The 24061-nt window shown below is 27.5% G+C and overlaps 1 protein-coding gene across 1 annotated transcript in view; it reads left to right on the top strand.

Moving 5' to 3' along the window:
- LOC107441504 (cell adhesion molecule Dscam1) overlaps positions 1-24061 on the top strand; it is a 410456-nt gene that overhangs the window by 178194 nt on the left and 208201 nt on the right. The window contains exon 7 of the mRNA XM_043043537.2: positions 12410-12568. Within this exon, the coding sequence (XP_042899471.2) occupies positions 12410-12568 (159 nt within the window). The remainder of the gene's footprint in view (positions 1-12409; positions 12569-24061) is intronic.

Genomic DNA, 24061 nt, shown 5'->3' with positions numbered 1-24061 from the left:
AATAGCCATAGAGCGAATGAAAATAAAAGTTTAGCTACGATTTTAATGTATTCGAAAACAATAATTGTGAATTACTTTTGGATTTTTGGTAAATAATCTATCAATAATTAATTCAAAAGTACAACGTATACAAGATGATGTCATAAAAAATGCATAAAATAGATATTTTTCTTATTCAAATATGCAGAAATGCGGAAATTTTATTTTTTATTTTTAATCACTTGTGTCTTTGATAATTTCTGAAAGAAAAATGATTATTCAATATTTATGTAATAAATAATATCACCTGATTCGTAGTTCTTGTTTTAATAACTTTTACACATAACAAGTAACCGTTTGAACATCGATTCAGTAATTAGTTATAATCGATAATTTACATTTTTATATTTATTTTTTTAATTTTGGAGCAATCAAAAAAAATTATTTTCTCCTTTTTTGAGAAGCTAACCTTTTTTCATATTATTGTTCCATAATGAATAGATCAAAAAACACGGTTATCAGTGGATCACTGAAGTCAATCATCACTGGTAGAGGTCACTGAGCAGGAGGGTAACCACTTTCTGGTCTGAAAGTGCGCTGTTTCGACTCTCGTTTAACCTAGCGCAAATTGTTCGAATTCGTGCACAGTTTATAAAGATACCAAAACTGGGGAACCATCCTCTAGGCTAAGGATCGAAATTTTGAAAGCATACCTTCGAATCATTCATCTGGATATTTGCCTGACCATAACCAGTTCTTCACTGTGAGCCGTGGTATCTCAAGGGATTGAGCGTTTGCCACCCAGCGAGGTGAGCCGGGTTCGAATCCCAATGATGGCTGCTCGAATCAAATTCCCTACCCGGATCGCTTCGACCACAGTACTAACGTAAAATAGCCTCAGTGGTAGAGGGATCATGGGTTAAGGTTTCCTTGTCGTCAGACTAACCGTGGGAAGTTTTCATGGTTTTCCTCTCCAAGTAATGCAAATGTGGGTCAGTTCCATCAAAAAGTCCCCCACAAAGCAAATTTTCTCCAAGTAATTAATCCTGGAGTTCCCTTGTCTTCTGGATAGGATTCAAAAGGCTACGGCGTTGAACATTGGCAGCCGTAATCTCAAAATTGGGTCTGCTGTTCAATGACGGTTATAAAATAAAATAAATGAAGTTCAGAAGTTGAGCATTCACCTTCCAATCAGGTGAACTGAGTTCGAATCCTAGCAATGGCTGGCCGATGCGAATTCCGCACCCGGATCACACTGACCACAGTGCTGAAGTAAAATATCCCCAGTGGTAGACGGATCATGGGTTAGAGTCCCCGTGCTGTCAGCGTAATCGTCGGAGGTTTTTGAGGTTTTCCTCACCATGTAACGCAAAAGAGGGTTAATCTTCAAAAAAAGTCTTCCCCGAAGTCAAATTTCTCACAATACTTGATCCAGGAGTTCCCTTGTCTTCTGGATCGGGTTTAAAATTATAATGCTATGGAGTTGAACATTAGTAGTAGTAAGTCCAAAGTTAGGTCAGCTGCTCAACGACGCTTATAAAATAAATGAAATGTTTCCACTAACTTTATATTGTTTGTTAAATTTGAGTTCTTTATACTTTAATACTTTACAGTATTTACTTTAATACTTTCTTTATACTTTAATACTTTACAATATTTATTGTTAATTAAATAATATGAGCCAATAAATATTGTTATTTAAATTTGTTTACTTTAATACTTTTAATTTGTTTACTTTAATACTATACGTACAGTTTTTATAAGATTTTAAGCACTGGACTGCTCTGATATTTGAAAATTATATATTTTTAGTGAATTAGTATTTTAAGAAGAAGGAGAAAAACAAAATGTACTTTATAACACTTATCAGTTTCCAAGAGTAAATTGAAGAAGATTCAAAACAATGAAAAATAGCCGACGTAACCATTTTCAATTAATCGAAACCGAAAAAATTCATTCGAAGCACATAGTCGTTTCATTGCATTGCATTGCGTATCTGAATAAAATGTAGAAAAGGAATTATTTTAACACCTTATTTCAATTTTGTAAATAAAAAGAAATAGTTTCACACTATTACCCTAAAAGTGAAACGTTTAGAAAAACCATGTTATGTTAAAAATTTAAATTACGAAACTCTTAAGTTCATTTTAAGTTACAAACAATCAGAAATTGAATAAAAAATTTCAAAATTATATTAAATTTAATTTCAACGAAATAATTAAATTTGTTTAACTGAAGTCTGATATGGCAACTTTATTATTCAAGCAGTATCTTTTTGAATAAAAAATATACATTAGTAAAAAGTTTTAAAAAAAAATCAGAAATATATAATAAGTTTAGCTTTACATTCACGATATTCTTGCTCTTTCTTATTTATTTATTTTTTAAAATTCCATCCTTATAAAAGTGCTTTTTCCATTTACGTAGTTTAACCTATAAGAGTATGTGTAACATTTTACGAATTATAAACTATCTAAATTTTATAGATATACAACTTCATGAATATTTTTGAACAAATATATTAAAATAGCATTTTATAGTTATTATAACTTAAAATTTGAAATTTTCCATTAAAAACGAAAGCATATAGAACTATTTAATATAACACAATATTTATCATTCAATTACTTAAAATATTATTTCTTTGATTGGAAGATATTTTAATTTTATTAAATTCAATAGAAATCAAAACTATGTGTCTTAAACATTTTATGTGTTGTGATAAGTACTTAACTACTTTTAACTATACAAGTTTATTAGAATCCTTAAGTTTGATTTCTAATGAAAACATCTCATTGTAGTTAGCTCCACGTACTTTATTTTTATTCTTTTATACTAACTGTTTCCTTAATCAACTGAAAAGGGGGAATCCAATTCGTATCCAACTATGTTGGAAATGTTCGGATTAACATTAATGATTCTTTCTTTAAGAGACTAACAAGATTTGGTTAAATTTTTCGACTAGAAACCAAGTTCAGTTAGGAAAAGTAATTAAGTAAAAGATATCAAATATGTTGCATACTTCAAGTTAAAAAGTGCGAACATTTCAACATTCTCTTATAGAATAATATTTTCGGAAATTTATTAAAGTCTATTCCTTTATATTATTAACAGAATATTTTATGATAGCTATAAGAAAGTAGTTTTATATATTATTCATAAAGTATGAACTAAAATTTCTTTCGTGTCTAAAAACTGCCTCATCAAGTTACTAAAAGACTAAATTTGTTTTTTTCTCAAACAAAAGGAATGCTAGTTCTATCTTCATAGTAAATAATATAACAACCTTTGTAAACTCTTTATACTGAATTAGTTGAAAAAATAATACATAATTATATTAAAAATGGGTGCATATTAAGCCAATAAGAAGGAATTACTTTATAATAGAAAGGAGCAACGATGTTTGTTTTAAGGACTTAATTTTGAGGAATAATAAAAATTTGAATTTTAATTATAATAAAGAATGATGTTAACAAAGGTTGATATATTATTTACTATGAAGTATAAACTTGCATTTCTTTTGCTTTAAAAACTGCCATATGACGCTGTATATGAAGCAATTATGAAAAATAGCTTTATTTCATTTTCGTAATTACAAGGGAGAATTTTTTTGTAAAGTTACCAAAAAACTGAACTTTATTTTTTTTTTCAAAACGGGAATAAAGTAGTAGTGAATTAGGTAAAAAAACATACATAATTATTTCAAAAACGGGTGCATGTTAAGTTAATATAAAGCAATTACTTCATAATAAAAAGAGGAACAGCAGTGCTTGTTTTAAATACTTAATTTTAAGAAAATAAAAAAATCGAAACTATAATAATAACAAATAATGATGTTAATAAGAGTTGATATATTATTAACTATGAAATATGATCTAATATTTCTTTCGTTTCTAAAGTCGGCTGTATAACTTAATCATATTTAAGAAGAATGGTTATATCCTAATTATCATATTTACAACGTTGAAAGTTTTATTAAGTAATAAAAACATAAATTTTTGCTGTTTCATCATTTTCTAAAACTTAAAATAGTAGTAAATTAATTCAAAAATAATAGATAATTATTTCAAAACATTGGTGTATGTTAAGATGATACAAAGCAATTACTTCTTGATATAAACCAACAACAGTGTTTGTTTTAAGCTCTTAATTTTGAGTAATAATAAAAATTAAAAATGTAATAATAACAGAGAACAATATTAATGAGAGTTGATAAATAAGCATTGCTCTTGTAAATACCATTAAATACGGGGTAAATATAGATAGTTTATTGGTAAATATAGCTTGTTTTATTTTCATGTTGGTGAGATTTAGTTTTTCTGAATATTCTTTTGTTTATTAATTGTCATAACAAATTATTTTTCTGATCAATAAAAATGTATGGATAGTTATGATGACAGCTATTTTTATGACATATAGAAAAGAGTTTATTTAAATATTTTGCTAAAATATTGGACAGCTAGATATTAAAAAAACGGTGAAAAAATGCACACATTTAAAATGCTCACGAATAAATATGCTTTGACTGAAGCAGCTGAATTCCCGCCAAAGAAACAGTAAACGTCGCAAATAATTTTCATCAAACAAAATAACTTTTGGCAGAAAATATCATATTTCCTTATGTTCTGGAATTTTTTATTATTGACCAGGATTTTTTTAAAGTATTCTTTATGACAGAGCTGCAGAAAACTGTTCACCTTTAAAATATATCGGATACCATTTTCTGTTTCCTTTAAAATCTTATAGTTCCAGCTGAAAATACTTGAAGTTTTTAACTGAATGTTGTAAGTGATACGTTTCTCATTGAACAAAAATATTAGATAGGATATAATATCCTTTTTTTTTCAAATTTTATACTTGTTATTTTTTAGTATATATGAATGCATGAATCGGATTTAAGTTTATTGAAATAATGAAAGAGTATCTTCAAATATTAAAGTCCCAACACAAAAAGATAACAATCAACCTTATAACAGCACGTATGCTAAAACAAAAAATGTCCTATCGGGCTTAAAATAAGTTAAGATGCGAGAAAACCGAAATAAAAATGAATTTGCTTTTTTTTTTCTTTTTTTTCAAAAAGTAGAAATTCATAAAAAATCACTTATTATTTTTTTCAAGTATTTTTAATAACATGCACGTTAATGTTAATATTACTAACCAATGAAACATTAAATGAGGGCTTAAAAAAGACAAGAGAAGCAAGTAAAAATAATTATGATTTTTTTATATTACAAGTTATATTTTTTATATTATTTTTTTATATTAATATTACGAATATGAATAAAAAAATATTTTTGGAAAACTTTTTATTAACATTTGTAAGTATTTCAAATCATGTTTTCTAGTTAGAATAGCTTGTATTCGTAATCTATTATACTATTATATGTAACAGTCATGCGAATTTAAAAACGAAATTAAAAAAAGTTAAAAGACTAGCAGTACTTAACTGTGACACATACATTAGTGAGTCGAAAAATATTAATGTAATTAAAAAATTTTAAAATAATTCATTATCTACAAATTGGAGATTAACTCTGAATATTTTATTTATTTCAAAATACACTAAAATATATAAAATAAATTGCATTACTTTTTACGTTGTACCATTTTGCCACATGGAGAAAGTGAATGTTATTTAATTTGGGCATAAACGTGTTCCGGTTGTATTTTCGAATGAATCATCAACTTATTCTTTTTAATCGCGTTTTGTTGCCTCATCATATTCTATAAAATTTGAAGATCAGGAAAATTTACGGGTGAAAATTGTAATTTTTCACATAAAACTTGTGGTTACACAAGTATTTCCCCATGCTAATCAAATTTAGTATTTAAAGAAATCAATTAAATTTTAAACTCTTCAGTGATCAGATTGAACATAAGTCGCAATAAAATTTTTTATAACTTTAGCATCAATAGTTAGGTACGTGCTTCTTTCTTTTCGAATGACAATGCACAATAATAGCGAAAAAAAAAAGTTTTAAAAATAAAGTGGAAAAATAAACTTAAAAAGCTTTTTTTCAACGATCTTTTATTTATTTTTCTCATTATTACTATGATAAGCGTATTAACGAAATATTTTTATTGTAAACACTTACTGACTTTTCAATCACTTTGCTTGTTACAAAGATTCTATAAAATATATCCCCATAAAACATTCAATAAAACTACACATTCCATAAAACAAATCATATTTCAAATTTTTACTGCTTGCAAGAACTATCAATGCCTAGGCGGAGAAAAAGTAAGATTACAAAAATGATGGAGAAAAGAATTCATGCAGCCTAGACAAAAATAATCTAGGACTAACTCATGATAGGAATCACTGTAGTTTCTCTTATCTCAAGGAAAGAACGTGTTCGACAATGCTTCTTCAGTTAAAAAAGTTGAAAAAAAAAGAGATGCCTGGGAGGAATGGATGTGCGTGCCGGGATTCTGAGAGGATGGGGAAGATGGAAATCATAGATGCGGAATGAGGTACTTCAGTTATGACCAGTAAATAAGACGGAAGATGTTCGCATAAGATGAGTTGTAGAAAGTATGCCCTTTACTATAGTAATGGCTTCCTCTTAACTAAAAAAATTGAATGAACTGAGAGAGTGCACGAATGTTTGTGTGCGGGAAAGAGGAGCTATTAAGTAAGGATGTTCAAATGGTCATCATCCTTAAGAGTGATGCGAGTCACATTTTTATATCTCTTCTGCATTTATATTCCAAGAATGTTGGCTGTGATTATTTAGAATGGTGCGCTCGTCTCAAAAAGATGCATAACAATTTTACCGCTGGAGTGTTTTTAAATGATAACGCAAACACCGTTTATGTCCCGCTTAAAACTTACATTTTTAATATTTTTCTTATTTCCAGTATGGTAAAAATACATCTTAAATCCTAGTGTTTACTTTTGACTATGTTTGAAGAGCTATAGTTTTAAGGTTTATCATTTTGTGCAAATTTTAACCATATAATATAGTATTCCGGAAGAAAAAAAACTTATACTTTTATTTATTGAATACTGTTAGTTCAAACTTTTGTTTAAAAATTGCCTTTTATAAATTTCAAAACTTTTACCTCGTCTAAACATTTGGTATAAAAACTTTTAACATTTTCTTGACGAAATAACTCAAACAATAAACTGCCATGTATATTTTTTATAAATAAAAGCTATCTAAAAAATTACGAAATGATATCGGGCATGCAAAAAGAATAAATAAACAAACATAGAATCATGTTATTGCAAATGTCATAAGAGGTTGTTTAAAATATGCAGAACCTCTAGTAGAGTTATATTTATAATATAACAGGAAGCAAAACACTCCAGATCATTATATTTATTAGTCACATGCTACAAGCGCTAAACTGCTACTGGAGATATTTTCAAGGTGCATCGACGCACGTTTGACATCCACGTTGAATTGAACGGAGTACCTATTCTCAAAGATATCTCGAACCATCCATTTGCCACAACATTTCTTCCAACTTAGTCTTTCGGCGATGAAACAAATGTATCATACACAAGTCCTTTTAAATATCTCCATGATCTAAAACATTTGGAAACAGATCTGGTGACTGACGAATAGATATTGAATCATTAAGCATATCTTGTAAACTGACATTATCATTCAGCATATCTGGTAAACTGACATTATCATTCAGCATATCTGGTAAAACGACATTATCATTCAGCATATCTGGTAAAATGACATTATCATTCAGCATATCTGGTCGAACCTACTTCGATAAATGCAAGCATGAAATCTTTCTGAAGGAATGTATGTATCAAGTAAACGCTAACCCCACATTCTGGATAAATTTGAATTGTGAGGCATGCGTACGTGTAGTATCTGAATTTTGATCCATCCAAGTATGCACGTTGTGGAAGTTCGACACCCTGTTCAGTGAGAACATAGCTTTATGATTAAGAGAACACATACTGTGGAGTTTTGATTTTCATCATTTCCTTGCAAAAATCGCAGTGCAAATTCCATGTGATATGTGTAATCTTTGAGTTCCAGTACATGGACCCCGGTGCAAAGGAAAATGATGCAATTCTTCTCCATGTGCTATTCGGAAGATGATTCTCTGAGAAATGTAGGTGTCTATAAAACACGTAAATTTGATGAATGATTTACATTTCAGTTATTACAAAATGTTTTCCTCAAAAATCAACCAGAGTTGTTCATTGGTGACCTGGGCAAGGTGCGTGAGTCAGCTCTGTAAAAATTTCAATTCAGAATGGCAAATAATGTGTTCAGTTTCCCGTCTATTGCAGTTGAATCTGCACTAAACAAAATTCATGTCAGACATATTACAGTACGTGTAACTAACCATTTTAGCTCCCAATTCATCCACGGCTTGAATGAAGATTATCTCCGTTTTCGCAGATCTTATTTGTGTAACAGCGCTCTCTCATGGATCTGGAATCATCTAATCACTTTCCCTACCCTAGATTTATTTTTGTTGTATACCTGATTCACCATAAAGTTATTTACAACCCGAAGGTGAAGATATTTGACCTGTTCCTGACCTTTATCTGGCATATGTCTCAGTATATTTCGGAAAGATTTTCTGAGCCATGATAAAACGAAACATTAACGAATAAAAAGCGTGGTGCACGTGTTGAAGTAAACTTTTTAAAGAATGATTTTCTTTTAAATTTCATAATTGTTCGTATGTCAAAGCCTAAAGGAACGTCAGTAGGCCCATATCAATAATCCTAAAACTGACCTTTTTCAGTGTACCTTTCTTTATAAACTACTTCTATCGCTTCGGTAATTTTCGGAGCTATTTGAGATTTACTATTTGAGATATTATTATTATATTAGTTCTATGTTGTGATAATGCTTTAGCGTTAACAGGAATACTGTTTGATTTACGAAAGATTTTTGCTCAAAAGTGATTGAAAATTTTAAAAATTAAAAGTTCTAAGTTCATTATTGGTTTTAAAAAAAATCTGCCAAAAGTTACCAGTTATCAGAGTGTAAACATGTATTTGTAAATATTGTATGATAAAAACTAAAGCAATATTTTGTTTAGATATAAAAATGTACATCGGAAAAGGTCAGTTTTAGTATTGCCCTACCGATTCCCCTTAAAAGCTGTTTTTTGTATTATAAATTTAGTAAATTTTGATCGTATAGCATTTCACATAGAAATATGAGCTCCCTAATGGTATGTGTGGTGTGGCTAAATCAAAAAGGGGGGTGACTAACATTAAGTCAAATTAAGATTAAATAAAATTTAGATACTAATTATGTAAAGGCCGAAAAAGTATAAATGGTGCACAGAGGAAGTGGGTGCAAACTTTAAGGTAAGCGCAACAAAGGAGCATGCTGAAAAAAAGGAAGAGAAAACAACTTATACTGTAAAATTACTCACCAGACTCATAGTTAATGATGCAGAAAATCATAGTTTATTTATAAAATAACATTTAAAAACAGGTAAAAATGCTTGGCAAACATGCCAACACCAGAAATCTCGGCCTAAGCCGCAAAAACTAAACAAAACTACAATTGAGAGAAAAACAACTGCTACTGACTATTTCTTCATTATGAAGATAGGGGAGAAAACTCTCGCCAAAAAATTAAACTTTTGCGAATAACCATTCGGTTGGCTGGAGAAGGATCAGAGGGGCAAATCACAGAGCTGCAAATATTGGCCAACTGGCGAAATTAATTGTTAAGCTCCATGCCAAACATGAAGCGGGGTTGTCTAAAGTGGTGATACACCTGGTAAAGAATTTTGTGGAATGTTCTGGAACATTCTTGGCGCCATCATAAGATCAAAAGGGGCGCTTTGCATTTGATGCAAGCCGAATCGTGGGAAAGGGGACTTGGTGTCATTCCTTCTCCATCCAACAAAAGGGGTTTGCTGACTGGACATACATCTTGCTGTCAGCAAGTAACAAAAGGAGGAATCTTCTTTTAAAGGAAGAACATAAATACAGAGAAAGATTACTTTCCCAAGGTTACAAAACAAATTGAGGCGTAAAACTTAAATATTACATGAAATATATTGCAAAGAATTATTGAATACTGATAAATAAATAACATTAATTACAAGTGTAAAAGGAAGAAATTAAAAAAGCATACAATTAAAAGTTTATCACAAATTTAACAGTTACAATTATTTAAGCGTTTAATACATTATTAACAAATTAACAATTAACAAATGATTATTAAATTAGATGAATGATGATGATTAAATAAATTAAGATGATTAGATAATTAGAATTAAGCCGAATTAACAATTAGAATTAACAATTAACGTAAATTAGAATTAACAATTGATTTTACTTAATATGTAGTATACCATACTACAGTATGAAATATTAAGAACTTAACAATTTTTTTTCGTAAAATCTCTCAGGATTTCTAAATGTTTTTAGAAGATGGTTTCATCTTATATCATATTCGTAGAAATAACTTAATCCGCAGAAAAGCTAAAAGGAATGCTTTCAACCAAAAAGCTCATTTCTAAGCTTTAAAGACGTAAGACTAAAAGCAGATTTGTCTTCTGTAAAAAGTGATATATTTATTAATAACTTTACGAAATAGGAAAAGAGTTATTGATAAAATGAAATAAAAATTGAGAAGTTTCAATAAACTTAATACATACATTACGTAATGCAAAATTTTAGTGATAGTTAATGCTGATTTAATAAAAACACACTATACATAAAATCAGCAAATGTACATGAAAAAAATCTTAAGAGTTTACGGAAAAAGGTACCAGCATTTCTAGTACTTGTTCTTCTAATTTTGAATGTAACATTTACTGTGAAAATTTATGGTAGAAAATAATAGAAAAATTATAATTATAAGATAACCTTTACAGTGACAAGATTCGATCCCAGGGAACCTGTTTATAAACTAATGTCCGCATTATAGACAGTTTTAAAACCAGATAAAGTTCGCTGTTGAACTGCTCATAATGTGATAGTGAATAGAAATAAATCAACCTGGACCCATATTGACATTAATTCTAGCGTTTTATTTTACAATTCATGGTGTAACTCATAGCTCTAATAGTGCAGTTGACTTTAAATTTTAGTAATATTTTCCATAAATGTCCCCTCATTTTTTTCTACATTGAGGATTATGGTTAAGGACAGTATTATTTTTTTAGAAATTAAATTGTCTGAGTGGCAATTGTGTAACTTACAACTACATCTGCTTTTTCTTTTCTGGATTTGGATTTTTATTAAACCAGTTGTTATCCAATTAGTACAGACTACGATCAAGTTGCAATTCTTTTTCACTTTATCACACTTGCTCAAAATTAATTTCCTTCATTAGTTTCCACTTGCATGATAATCTTTTTTTTTAATTGAAGGAAAAATACTTACTTAAATGTTATTGAAATACTTTTATATACTTGTTAATTTTAAGCGACAACTCAAAATATTTATTCGTCTGTCACCAACAGTAAACATATCTGATTGGAATCAATAATAGTATGTGGGGTTGTTTGGTATCTTTGTTAGAGTCCCCACTTAAACTCTAAAAATAAATATAACTCTAGGAAAGCGTTCCACATAAAAATGTTTCCGAGAACGTGTTATAGGTTTCTTCATAAATAACACTAAGTTTAAATAAATAACTATCTTTATTAACATTTAAGAAACTTGCAAATTTAACTAAAACATTTTAACATATATAAAACTTAACCACTTTAATATTGAGACAGCATAGAAAAAAACTGCGAAAAGGTAACCGGCGAAAACATGCCGGATTGCTAGCTAGAACCGACGGGGAGAGAGAGCAAGCTGTGAGGATGCGGCCAAGTTATATCCAAAACATACTGTGCGCGTTTTACTGATTTCGCCCTTCACGCATATCTCCATTCAGGTATGAGGTTCACGTCAATTACCGGCTGCAAGCTACGTAGTCCAACGTCAGAGATTCGTAGTTCGGACTTTGCATTTCAGACCGCAATGCCACAAGTACAAGTGCTGTTTATTCAAATGCAGTATAACTTGACTATCTTTTTTCTGAAACAATTTTTTATTTTTATTATCGTAAAATATATATCTTACAAATATTTCAAAACTTACTTACACAATGCAATCTACGCTTGTGTTAATTTAGTTTTGCACTATACATTCCTTTTAAGCGTGACAGCAACTTTTTGTAATATTCTAATAAATCAAAGTTAAGAAAAAAAACTGTTTCATTATCTGAACAGAATACATCATTTGCTAAATTATCTTATCCACGCCTGGTATTTCGAAAAAAAAGGAAGAAAAAAAAATTGTCATAAGTTCATCTACACATCCAATTTATTTTTCATATTATAAATGAAAGATATGTAGTTGCAATATATCCAACAATTTCTTTTGCTGTGTGGAAGCTCTTTTAATATAAATACCACAACTATCATAATTTCCGATAATGGCTTGTAACATCATTGTGTTTGTTTCATTTTCTTGCAGGTGGAAGTAAACTACCATATGGTGATCGTCAAACAGTAGACCAAAGAGGGGTCGTTCGTATTCATAACGTTCGAAAGGAAGATGAGGGCATTTATCGATGCATAGCTACTAATGGAAGAGGAGAGAAAGCTGAACGGCCGTTAGTACTGAAAGTTGTCAGTAAGTTTCTAAAAGCCCCTGAATAATCTATTGGATTTACTCAAAGCAAGCGCTTCGATTTTATCTGTGGAGCATTAAGAACATATTTATTCACATTAATTCTGAGAAATATGTCGAATATATAAGCACAATGTTATTTTTTTACACAAAAAAGTATTTACACATAGAATGAAAATTAGTATAAAAAACCACATATAAGAGATCATGATTTTTTTATGTAACTACTAAATGAGATTTGTTTTTTAATGAAATATTAAGAGGTTAATAGCATAATAGATATAATCTTTTTTATACTAAATTAAATGAATAATAACTTTCCTTAAATTTCGAAAAACAATTTAATATCATCTTATCTGAATTAATTTGTTAAATTGAAGGCGTTAACACTTTGACAGTTTCAAAATATGATTTATTAATCGATTCATTAATTCAAACTAATAGATTTTCTATGAACGAAACATGCTTTGAATGATTTGAATGCAAGGCATAAATAATAAGTATATTCCTATTTTATTCCGAGCGTGAAGCATTTAAATATTTTAAAACTCTTCCAAAATACTTTTTTTTACTGAATAATGTTTTTATAACAATAATTTATTATTTTTGCTCCATTTTTTACTATTACAAATAGGTTTATAAAAAGAAAAACATTGATTTTTATAAGAAAACCCAACTTAAGCTTAACAAAGCTGAGAGCTTATTATGTTGAAGTAAAAATCAATGAAGTGTGTATAAATTTAAATAGATGAAAAAATAAGTGATAATAACAAGGAAAAAATAATAAAATCTTTTATCACTGATAATTTCTAGTATTTTTTTAAAATAATAAATATATATATTTCTAAAAAAATATTTTCAAATATTTATTGATTTTACGCATTGCGGTTCAAACCCTCTATTATAAGATCAATCACTATTTTTTGTCCTTCCACTTTATCATTTAAATCAAGTTTTATTAATTTTTATACTTCAGAAATACATTAATTCTAGCGAGAGTATTAAATGCACGTAAGATCAAATTTCTTTTTTTAGATCTATAAACCGAAGTCGTTTTAACACTGATTTAATTAAAAAATTGCATATGCAATTAAATCAAATACTCACTTGTGATGGATGAAATAGTAAATAAACCTAATTTAAAAATATTCATAGAAATATCACGCAAAGTAAGGATTTGAAGAAAAAAATTAATTTGTGGAAAATAAATTCAACAAATTGTATTTTTTTCTCGATTAATTATTTTTAATTTATGTAAGACGCAAAAGTGCTTTAAATATCTAAAAGTAAAATAATAAGTAGTTTTAAATGCTTTCTTATCAGTCAAAGTAGTTTAGAGGAAAACGCATTTTATATTTAGCGACCGCTTAAGCTCCCATTTGCAGAAAAATAATTTACAATTATCACTATTTTTTGCGCAAAACCATTTGTTTTTCATTAGATGCATTTATAAATCGCAATCATTAAATTATTTTATTTGTCAATTGCAAGAGTGGTGCTTAAGCTGTTGACACAGAATTTTTAACTTACTTTTTTCTTTATTATGTATTAATTTACGATACGATCAATAAGTGAAAAAATGTTATATTTAACATTTAAATGAATAACAGTAATGAGGTATAACTTCACGGTACCTTTTTCAGCGTTATAAGGTAAAATCTTCTAAAGACGGCTCACTTTCAAACAATTATTTTTTCTAATTTGCAGTTATTTAGATGTTTAGAAACAGATATTCGCCAATGATTTTTTTAAAAATTTATAACATCAATTGTAGATAAATTTTTGAGTAAGATTGTAAAAAAAGTTCAAAATATTGCTTTTTCGGTTTTTACATTTTAATACAAATATAATTCCGTTAACCTAACAGAATTTTTTGTAACTATTAGATTGTTTTATGTAACTGAAAAAGAACCGAAATATATTTCTACTTGTAATTAGAGAGATAGGAATTAGAATTAGTGGGACAGAAAAGTCATTATCTTACAACAGAAGTTTTGTTTTTTATTTTTTTATTTAAACAAAAGATCAGAAAATAATATTAATCAAATAATAAGAAAAATGTCAATATTTTACGAATCATATTGGCACCTCTGTACGGTAGAAAATCAATAATGTTCCATTTCTGTTCCATTCAATAATGTTCAATAATGTTCCATTCCACAACTTAATTTTTGTTTTTTTCTTTTTTTATTTAAACAAAAGATCAGAAAATAATACTAATCAAATAATAAGAAAAATTTCAATTTTTTACGAATCATATTGGCTCCTCTGTACAGTAGAAAATCAATAATGTTCCATTTATGACCAGATTAAGCAACCCCAATTGCATTAGTTTACGCTAGATCAGATCCGTGCACAAACAAATTAACTCTCGCTTAGTACAAATCGTGATCGGCCACCTAATCGTGATCAGCTATTCAATCACCTGAACCCTATCAAACCAAATAGGATGGAAACCGTTCTTGGAATGCTATCCCACAGGCAGCATTTATCCATTCTAATCTAGACTAATTGAAAATGTATCACATCAGATATCTCAGTTAGGTAGAAGAGACTTAGGTTATGACACCCCGGTGGAACTTATGAGTCATAAAAGATTAACAATTTCTAAGTCACACTAGTTTTTTTTTCCCCCAATGACTGAGATTCGAGTTTTAGTTATGCATTTGACCCAAATTTACATGTTTTCCTACAGATAACTCTTTAAGGTTCTTCCCTTAGAAAAAATACCATTGAGCATGAAAAAGAAGACTTTTTACTCAAAAGACCAATATTTGAATTTCAGATTCGTATCTACTCCTGAGGGACATAGTTTTAAATGGATCACGGTTTCAGATAAAAAGTTATCTTGCTGCATAAATGGATATGAGTATGGAAAAAAAAACCTTCTTACTCAAACAATCCATATTCGAATTTCAGTTCTGCATTCAATCTTAATGAATGTGCTTCAAACGGAGCATGCTTTAAAGAAATATATTTTCTCTTAGCATAAGTATCGAAGAGGTGAAAAAAATTGTTTTAATATTTGATTATCTATTCACAATGATTGACTAAGAATTAACCACAACTGTCGAACTTTATGAAAAATATACAATAACAAAAATGTGAATGATTCTTTTTCATAAATCACAATAAATATGCGTTTAGATGTCTAAATATATGGCGTAAACATATACTTATAATATGCAGAAAAATGTGAAGCATTTTTCTGGAAATTGGAATTAAAACTGGAGAAAAAACATAACATACTTCATAAAATTACACTTTCACATCAAAGCATTGAGTAGAATTTTGAGTTTATTTTATAGTTGTTAATTAACACTCTATTTCATTTTTCGTTCATAAAAAGTAAATGCATTTCCTGCTTGAATATAAAGAATTTATCTGATGGTTAACAAAAAATATTGATATAAACAAATTAATATATAATTAGCAAGGGACAGAATACAACGTGTGTAGGCAGTGGAGACTAAAAAAATGAATCTATACAACAAAATCTATAGTTATAAGAAAAAAATTATGGTCAAACTGTATAGTAAAATTCACCGTGTTTTCTGGCACTGTGAATATACCAAAAAGTCCTTTATCATAAGGCTTTTGTAATGACTTCTGGTAAAATTAACAACAAAGTATGGTTTTATTATTATGTTTAGTAGTAAGTGCGAAAAAAAATTAATTTTAACCAGACTGGAGGAAGACAGGTCCTTTCCGCCTATTAAATATAGTTTTTATTTCTCTTTATCCACTTTCATGAACATAAACCATTATTTTTCCTTAATTTTTAATTGTCATATAATCTCTGATAAAGGACAGACGATATTATTAGGTACTTATATTTATTATAGTACGGGAATATTTATTTAAAAATTTTTATAGAGATAAAAAAAAAATTCACAATATATCGTAACATTCTTGCTTTATTACTATTAATTTACACAATGACAACAGCTTGTTTTTATTAAATAAATGCGTAAATGAATAAATTAAATAAATAAAGTAAATTCATACATTGATGACCTATAAAATAATCTTAAATTTAAGCTCTGTAATTTCTTTTTTATTTCAAAAGCACACATACATTTGCTTTCGATAAAATTCTTAAACGCATTAAAGATATGAGCATATGCTATAATTACAAAATTTGTCTTTACACTTAAAGGAAAAGATGAAGAATTCTCCATGACAACCTAACAATCCCCTTTCAAATGTGTTCTTAAACCACTTATTAACGATCCTATGGAAACAAGCCTCGAGAAAATTACGCTCTTACGCCCAAATTCGCTGACCCATCTCATAAATGCTAATGAATCCCTTTTGTTTAATGAACATTCAAAACCTTTCACCCCCGCCTCATTAAAAGCACGTGAGAACGACAGAATAAGTGAATGATTTTCCCAAGGAACAGCAAAGAAAAAAAGGAGATAATGTGGTTTAGATCATCATATGATTCTTGGACCGTTTTATCTTTCAGGTCAGTTCTCAATGTTCTCATTCATAAGTAAACCCATAGCTATACATCTTCTCTTTGTTTTCGTACCAAACCTTCAGGGTATTGGCTATTCTCTATAGGATAAGATGTCATTTACTAAGAGACACATTCTTAGCTCCTAAGGAATAGAAGAAAAGAATGTTAGTTACAAGGAATGGCCTAGGGATTAGAAATAAACATTAGTTTCCAATCCAATTGATTTTGATGTGTAACTAGGTATTAATGTAGTTGTTTATTTCTCATTAGGATTTGTTTTCTTTTAAATTGAGTTTTTAAATGTTGGTTGTAAATGAGAGAGCTTAGTTTAAATCTTATAAGAATGGGATTTTGAGTTAAAAAGAAACTTCATTCGTTACAAACATTTTGTAGTAAGCTGTGAAGATGTTGTGCTGGAATGATTAACCTAATGGATTATCGTCAAATGATTATATTCTCAAATTAATGTACATTCCAATATTGTATTTAAATAGCCCAATCAAAATTTATTTATACACTAGTGTGAGTGGTACGAAAAAAGAAAGAAATCGGTTCGAAAATAAAACATATTATGCAAAATGCACAAAAATAATTTTAAAAAAAAAACATAATTAAACGAAAAGTCAATAAAAATACAATATAAAACATACAAAAAAATGGATAAAGTAAGGGATGAAATCAAATGCCTATTTACTTACTAGCATATTGTAAATGTGATTTAAACATATTTTCGTAACTGATTTGCCAGCTAACAAATCCTGAATTAAAAGCGTAAGTCGAGAGTAATGGGATATAATTTTTCCATTTTTTGAAAAAAATTATTATTTAATAAAAATAATTTTTTTAAATTAATTTTTAGTATTTTATCTGTTTTTCTTATATGTTATATTTGTTCTTTTTTTATATTTGTTCTTTTATCTTCATATTTTTATCTTAATATAGGAGTTCTATGTTATATATATACGTGTGTAGGCAGTGGAGACTAAAAAAATGAATCTATACAACAAAATCTATAGTTATAAGAAAAAAATTATGGTCAAACTGTATAGTAAAATTCACCGTGTTTTCTGGCACTGTGAATATACCAAANTATATATATATATAATGAATCTGAAAACTGCTTTTTTATGTTTGCATTTATTCTGAATAAGAATATTTTTACAACATATGCCAACATTTTTTTATTTAAAATAAATTATTATCTTCATCTGTTTATAAATATTCATTTTAATGGTTTTCCTCAGTATCAACTAAAAATGAATTCGTTTATAGCATTATATTTAATTCATTGCTCTCTTAACGGGCGTCTTTTAATACTGATGCATTAAATTATAAAATAAACATTTTTGCTTAGCGTTTTGTCCTCATACTTGCCTTTCAAGTTTCTTAAGTTTTTCCGAAAGGCATTTGAATATCAATAAATATTGCAAACACTAAAATCATTGTGTTTTTAAAAAAATATTTTGAATAAAAATTTGAAAAATGTAACTTCATTTATGATCTTTAATGCATATTATATATCAAGATATACATTTACTTCTCAACCTTTAATATAAATATATATTTATTTTATTATTTTGTGAAATTCTTCTCTATATAAATTTTAAATGATGTGATTAATATGAGGCGAAATATATTAACTGCAAGCCGAAAAATTACAATATAAATTTAGATTACTGTATTTGCAAATATTCCTCTTGAAGCTTCTTAAGTACATAAAATTTTGCGGATAGAATTTCAATAAAACAAATTTATTCTTCATTTTGTATTCAATTTCAAGCTATCATTTTTTTGGAAAAATATTTCCACTTTAATAACTTCCATTCCTTCTTCATTCATCTGATTTACCACCGAAACTCTAGAACGCCAGAAAGAATCACTACTGTGTACAGTATATCTAAGAATATCGGTTTTCGATAACATATTCTTTGCGAACCGGGGTACTGGTTGCTTTTCGGAAGTTCCATATTATTCTGCATCAGATTGCCAGACGAATACCCATACACACGACCCTCTTCTTAGATATTGCGGTGGTATTGTTACATTCCGGACGTGTGCCCTCTCTTCTGTTAAAAAAAATAATAATGTTAAAAGAAACATTTTTCTGGAACAGACTTTATGCTTGACGATAGAAGTAGAAGGAATGTTTATAAATAATACTTTTGTGAGAGGCGGCGAAAAAATTCAATGATGGAAAAATATCTGGTGGAATTTTCAATGAAATGTTGGAATTATTTTGTTATTGATGGTATGTCCTCGCGAAACGTTCTCTGAATTGATAAGATTTGTATTATCCATTCAATATTATTTTCGAAATTTTTTAAAATATATTATAATGAAACGAATTAATTTCAAATCATTTAAATTTATGAGTTCCGTTCGTTTAAATACATTGCCATTCAAAAGTCATATTTTAATATTTGTTATTACTCAATGCAAGTGTATGATTTAAAATTTAATGTCACGGAACTCAGCAGTTCAAAAATGTATATATTCGTGTAAAAAAGTTTTTAAACCAAAATAAACAAGTATATATATCATTTTTTTAATATAAACTTTGAAGGAATTTTCATTGAAATGCTAGATTAGCTTTTTTTTGATGATATGTCCTCGCGAAACGAGCTCTGAATTGATGAAATTTGTATTATGCATTTGATTTTGTGTGTGCACATTTTTTAATTACATTATAATAAGACTAATTAAGTATATATATGTTTCTTTAGGAATTCCGTTCATACAAATGCGTTATCATTAAAAAATCAAATTTCACAATTTTTTTTATTCTATGCCGGGGAATGATTTTAAATTTAGTGTCACGGAGCCCAATAGCTTAAAAAAATTTACATATGATCAAGAAAAGTTTCTAAAGCAAAATAAACAAGTATTTACAGCATTTTTTCAAAAATTTAAACTTGTGGAATTTTCAATGAAATGCTGGAATTATTTATTTTACTGGTATGTCCTAGCGAAACATTCTCTGAATTGATACGATTTGTATCATCTTCTCAATATCATTTTTGAAAAGATATAATAGAAAAATACCGTTCATATAGTTGCATTGCCAATAAAAATTTCATTGTTATGTCAAATTGCACTTTTTTTTATTTTATGCAAGTGAATGATTTTAAATTTAATGACATGAAACTCAACAGTTTACAATTGTATATATTTAAATAAGAAAAGTTTCTAAAGCAAAATGAACAAGTATCTATATTATTTCTTTTAAATTTAAAATTTGGTGGAATTTTCCGTGAAATGTTGGAACCATTGTATAGCGATATCATGTCCTTACAAAACGTTCTCTAAACTGATAAGATTGGTATTATCTATTCAATATTACATTTTCAATTATATTATATTAAAACTAATTTAGTTTTACTAAATAAATGCTTCTTTTAAAATGCAAATAATATTTCCATTAAATTAAAATTTATATTTTTAAATCTTTTAACTTAAATCCGAATGAAAAAAACTATATCACATGTACTTAAAAATACTCAAATTTTACTAATTGCTGCTTCTATTATTCATCTGTACTATTCTTTTTTTAGCACTCGCAAGCAAGCATATAAGAAAATAGTAAAAGCATCTTCAAACTATAAATAATAAAATAAAAGTTAGTAGTTGTGTAAAAATTTTAAATGACTCATCTTACTATTAAATAACTGATTTATCAAGCGGCAATAGAAAAATTCATCATTTATATTACCCACGCTAACAATTATTATACGACTAAGGCAAACACATATATAAAGTACTATTTATTACTATATTTCAATAAACTACTTATAACTTAAATGCCTGCAGTATTTTTGTAATATTTTTAAAACAGTACATGATAGATTAATAATGAAATTTCAAACTTTTCAGTTTAATATGAGCTACATCCAGAATTATATTAAAATAAAAAAAGAAGAAATAAATAATATATACAAACGATATCGACTTAAATAAAATGCGGACGATAAATGTAATAAAAGATACGTTCTTAAATTTCTATGTATATTTTATTTATCAACCGTTCTAAAATGCCTTATGTTTAAATTACTTGAATCTTCAATAAGAATGATTTTTAAATCTAAAATCATATTATTAAGAATACATATTTATGATTTATTCCTTTTTTTTCTTCATGTAAGTAGATTTTTAATATTTGTTTCATCGATAAAAATATACGTATCATAAATAAATAAATGTACAAAGCAGGTAGATTAGATTTTGCCTTTTTATGTAAAAGCAATTTCTTAAAGCATATTTTGAGATTTTGCAATATAAACATTTATTTCATTTTCGTTTAAAATACCTAACTTCAATTCATTAAATATATTCTCCTTTAAAACTGACATATTATGACTGTAAGAATTTATAATATTTAGGAATATGGTTTAATATTATATTGGTTTAAAATTCCCTCTACAGTGGAAGATTAATCATATTAAACCGATAGAAATTCTGTAACATCGATTATAGCTATTGCAGTTTAAGCAATTTTATAATAAACAGAAATCATCTGGCTTGTAGGATTTGCTTTCAGAGTTGGGTAAACACTTTTTAGATAAATCTCTAAAAAAATCCAAAATTAATGAAATATTATCATGCAGAAATGTAATTCGTCTACAACAACAATTGTAGTAAAAACTATAACAAAATAAAAAAGGAATATATATATATATATATATATATATATATATATATATATATATATATATATATATATATATATATATATATATATATATATATATANATATATATATATATAATTTTTAACTACTTTGATAATCTGTCTGATTTTTCTGATAATTTTTATTAAAAGGATGCACAAGAACAATTATTTTTTTTGCTTGAATCAAAGATGTTTCTTTTTTCGTCTATAAACGCAAGTAAAGGAGAACAGAGAAAATATCTGCATTATTGTTACTTCATTTTGTTTTACTAAAGATATACCGAAACTAAAAAGATGATAAACCTGAAATCAAATTTAAGTAATTAACTTAAATTGTCTAATAATTCAAATTTATTTTTTTACTTCAATTATCTTTGACATTGAAGTTGAGAAGTTGATCGTGTACTAGGAGATTAAGATTTTTGACAGATTTTATCTTTCATTTTTTTATCATTTTATAATGGAATAAAGAAAAAAACTTTGATTATTTCTTTTGATCAATCATTTAAGAAGTTTTTTTCAAAATAAAAAATGATTATGTTACACTTTAGCTTGGATATAAAGGTATAAGATTTGGAAATTAAATAATTCATTATGTCAATTGAAATGTTACTAAAAAAAGTAAAGCTTAATTAAATAATATTCTTCTTAAATAGAAACTAACATCGCCGGAATACAAAGTGTCACTCACAAATTAGCTGATTTTTTTTGAACTCTAAGTATTTTAGTAAACTCTAAGTTTCGAAATACATTACTCCCGCCTTTTTTACATCAGTTTCTGAGATGTACATTAAAGAAAATGCAAGTGCAACAAAAAATTTAAAACTATAGCAAAAATCTGGCGAAATGAGCTATAAATAATGTAATGGAAAAAAATTACGTTTAACATTAATTACATATTTTTAAACAATTTTTTGTCGGAGCTTTTTGCTCTAATTCAACTAATTAATTTTTATTTAAAAAAAACTGTACATCGAAAAATTTTGCAGAAGCTAGGAAATGTATTACTTAAAATAATAGAGTTTTTATTCCTACATTTTAATTTAAACTTAAAATTTTAACCTTTCTAACCGCGCATATCAGTTTTCACTTAGGGCTAAAAGACCTATATTGAAATAAACGTCCAAATCCAACAACGATCTCCGTCTGTAGAATAATTTAATTTTGACAAATTATTCAAAACGAGCAGTGCAGTATTTGAAATTTTAAAAATTTAGTCCGAAATTCGAAATAGATAAAATAAATTTTAGATATAACTGCTGAACGTAAAAAGTATTAGTAAATTTAATGTCACTCGCCGAATGTCCGAAATGTCTCTCGAAGAATATCCGAAATGTCACTCGCCCAATTTGCGAGTGACATTTCGGTCACCTTCATTTGTTTTTAACACCGACCTAAAATAGTACCGTTAGTTCAATGGTTATGACATTTAATTTCAAGAGATAACGTAAAGTATTTTTTATTAGTAATAAACAAAATAAACTATTGATCAAGATCTTAAAATAATTTATTTGATTCAGCTTTATCTAAATAATCATTAAAATGCTGTGATCCTTACTCGAAAATGAAGAAATTATTGCTTTTGAAAACAATTTTTTCCGTATTGGTATTATGGATAAATTCAAATGCATATAAAATTGAAACTAACCAGTATAACTTATTTAAAAGAGTGTTGTAAACAGGAACTTGGTATATCCCTTGACCTCATAAAAATGAAATTCGCCTTAAATATTGTTTGAAAAATGTTTTTATCTCTCATTTATGACATGTGTTTATAGCGTAAGTTTAATATTTTAGACAAATTCTCAAAGCATACAAAATTTATTTTTTGTAAATCCTACAAATATCCGATTTAAAATCTTTAGTCCTTCAACGAAATGTTTAAAAGAAATGTCAAAAGTTTTGAATCCTCAGTAAAATCTGGTTTAGATTTTGGACTCTCTCCAGAATGGGAAGAGTCACACAACATTAACATCGTTGCAAAGTCTTGACCTAAGTTGCATTTGGGTCAGCCTGAAGGAATCACAAACACTATTCTTTGTATTCCATTTATTTATATATTCCATTTTTATGTTGATTTGACCTTTTCATGAAATAAACTTTATACTGAAAGATTACTAGAATGTTTCAAATCCATTACAACTTAATACAATTTTGGCTACTCATTTTATTAAAAATTATATTTATACTATTATATTTGTTATACTATTTGATACACTGTACAAATACTATTTGATACAAGAACTATTATTAGATATTATTTAAAAATTATTAACCCTTTTAAGATCTACTTTAACGTCACTTAAAAGCACAAGACTGTTGCACAAAGTTTTTTAAAATTTTTGGAACGCCTATATATATATAT

Source organism: Parasteatoda tepidariorum, chromosome 8 (genome assembly GCF_043381705.1).
Source record: "Parasteatoda tepidariorum isolate YZ-2023 chromosome 8, CAS_Ptep_4.0, whole genome shotgun sequence".
NCBI lineage: Eukaryota > Metazoa > Arthropoda > Arachnida > Araneae > Theridiidae > Parasteatoda > Parasteatoda tepidariorum.
This window is presented reverse-complemented; position numbering and strand designations above follow the sequence as displayed.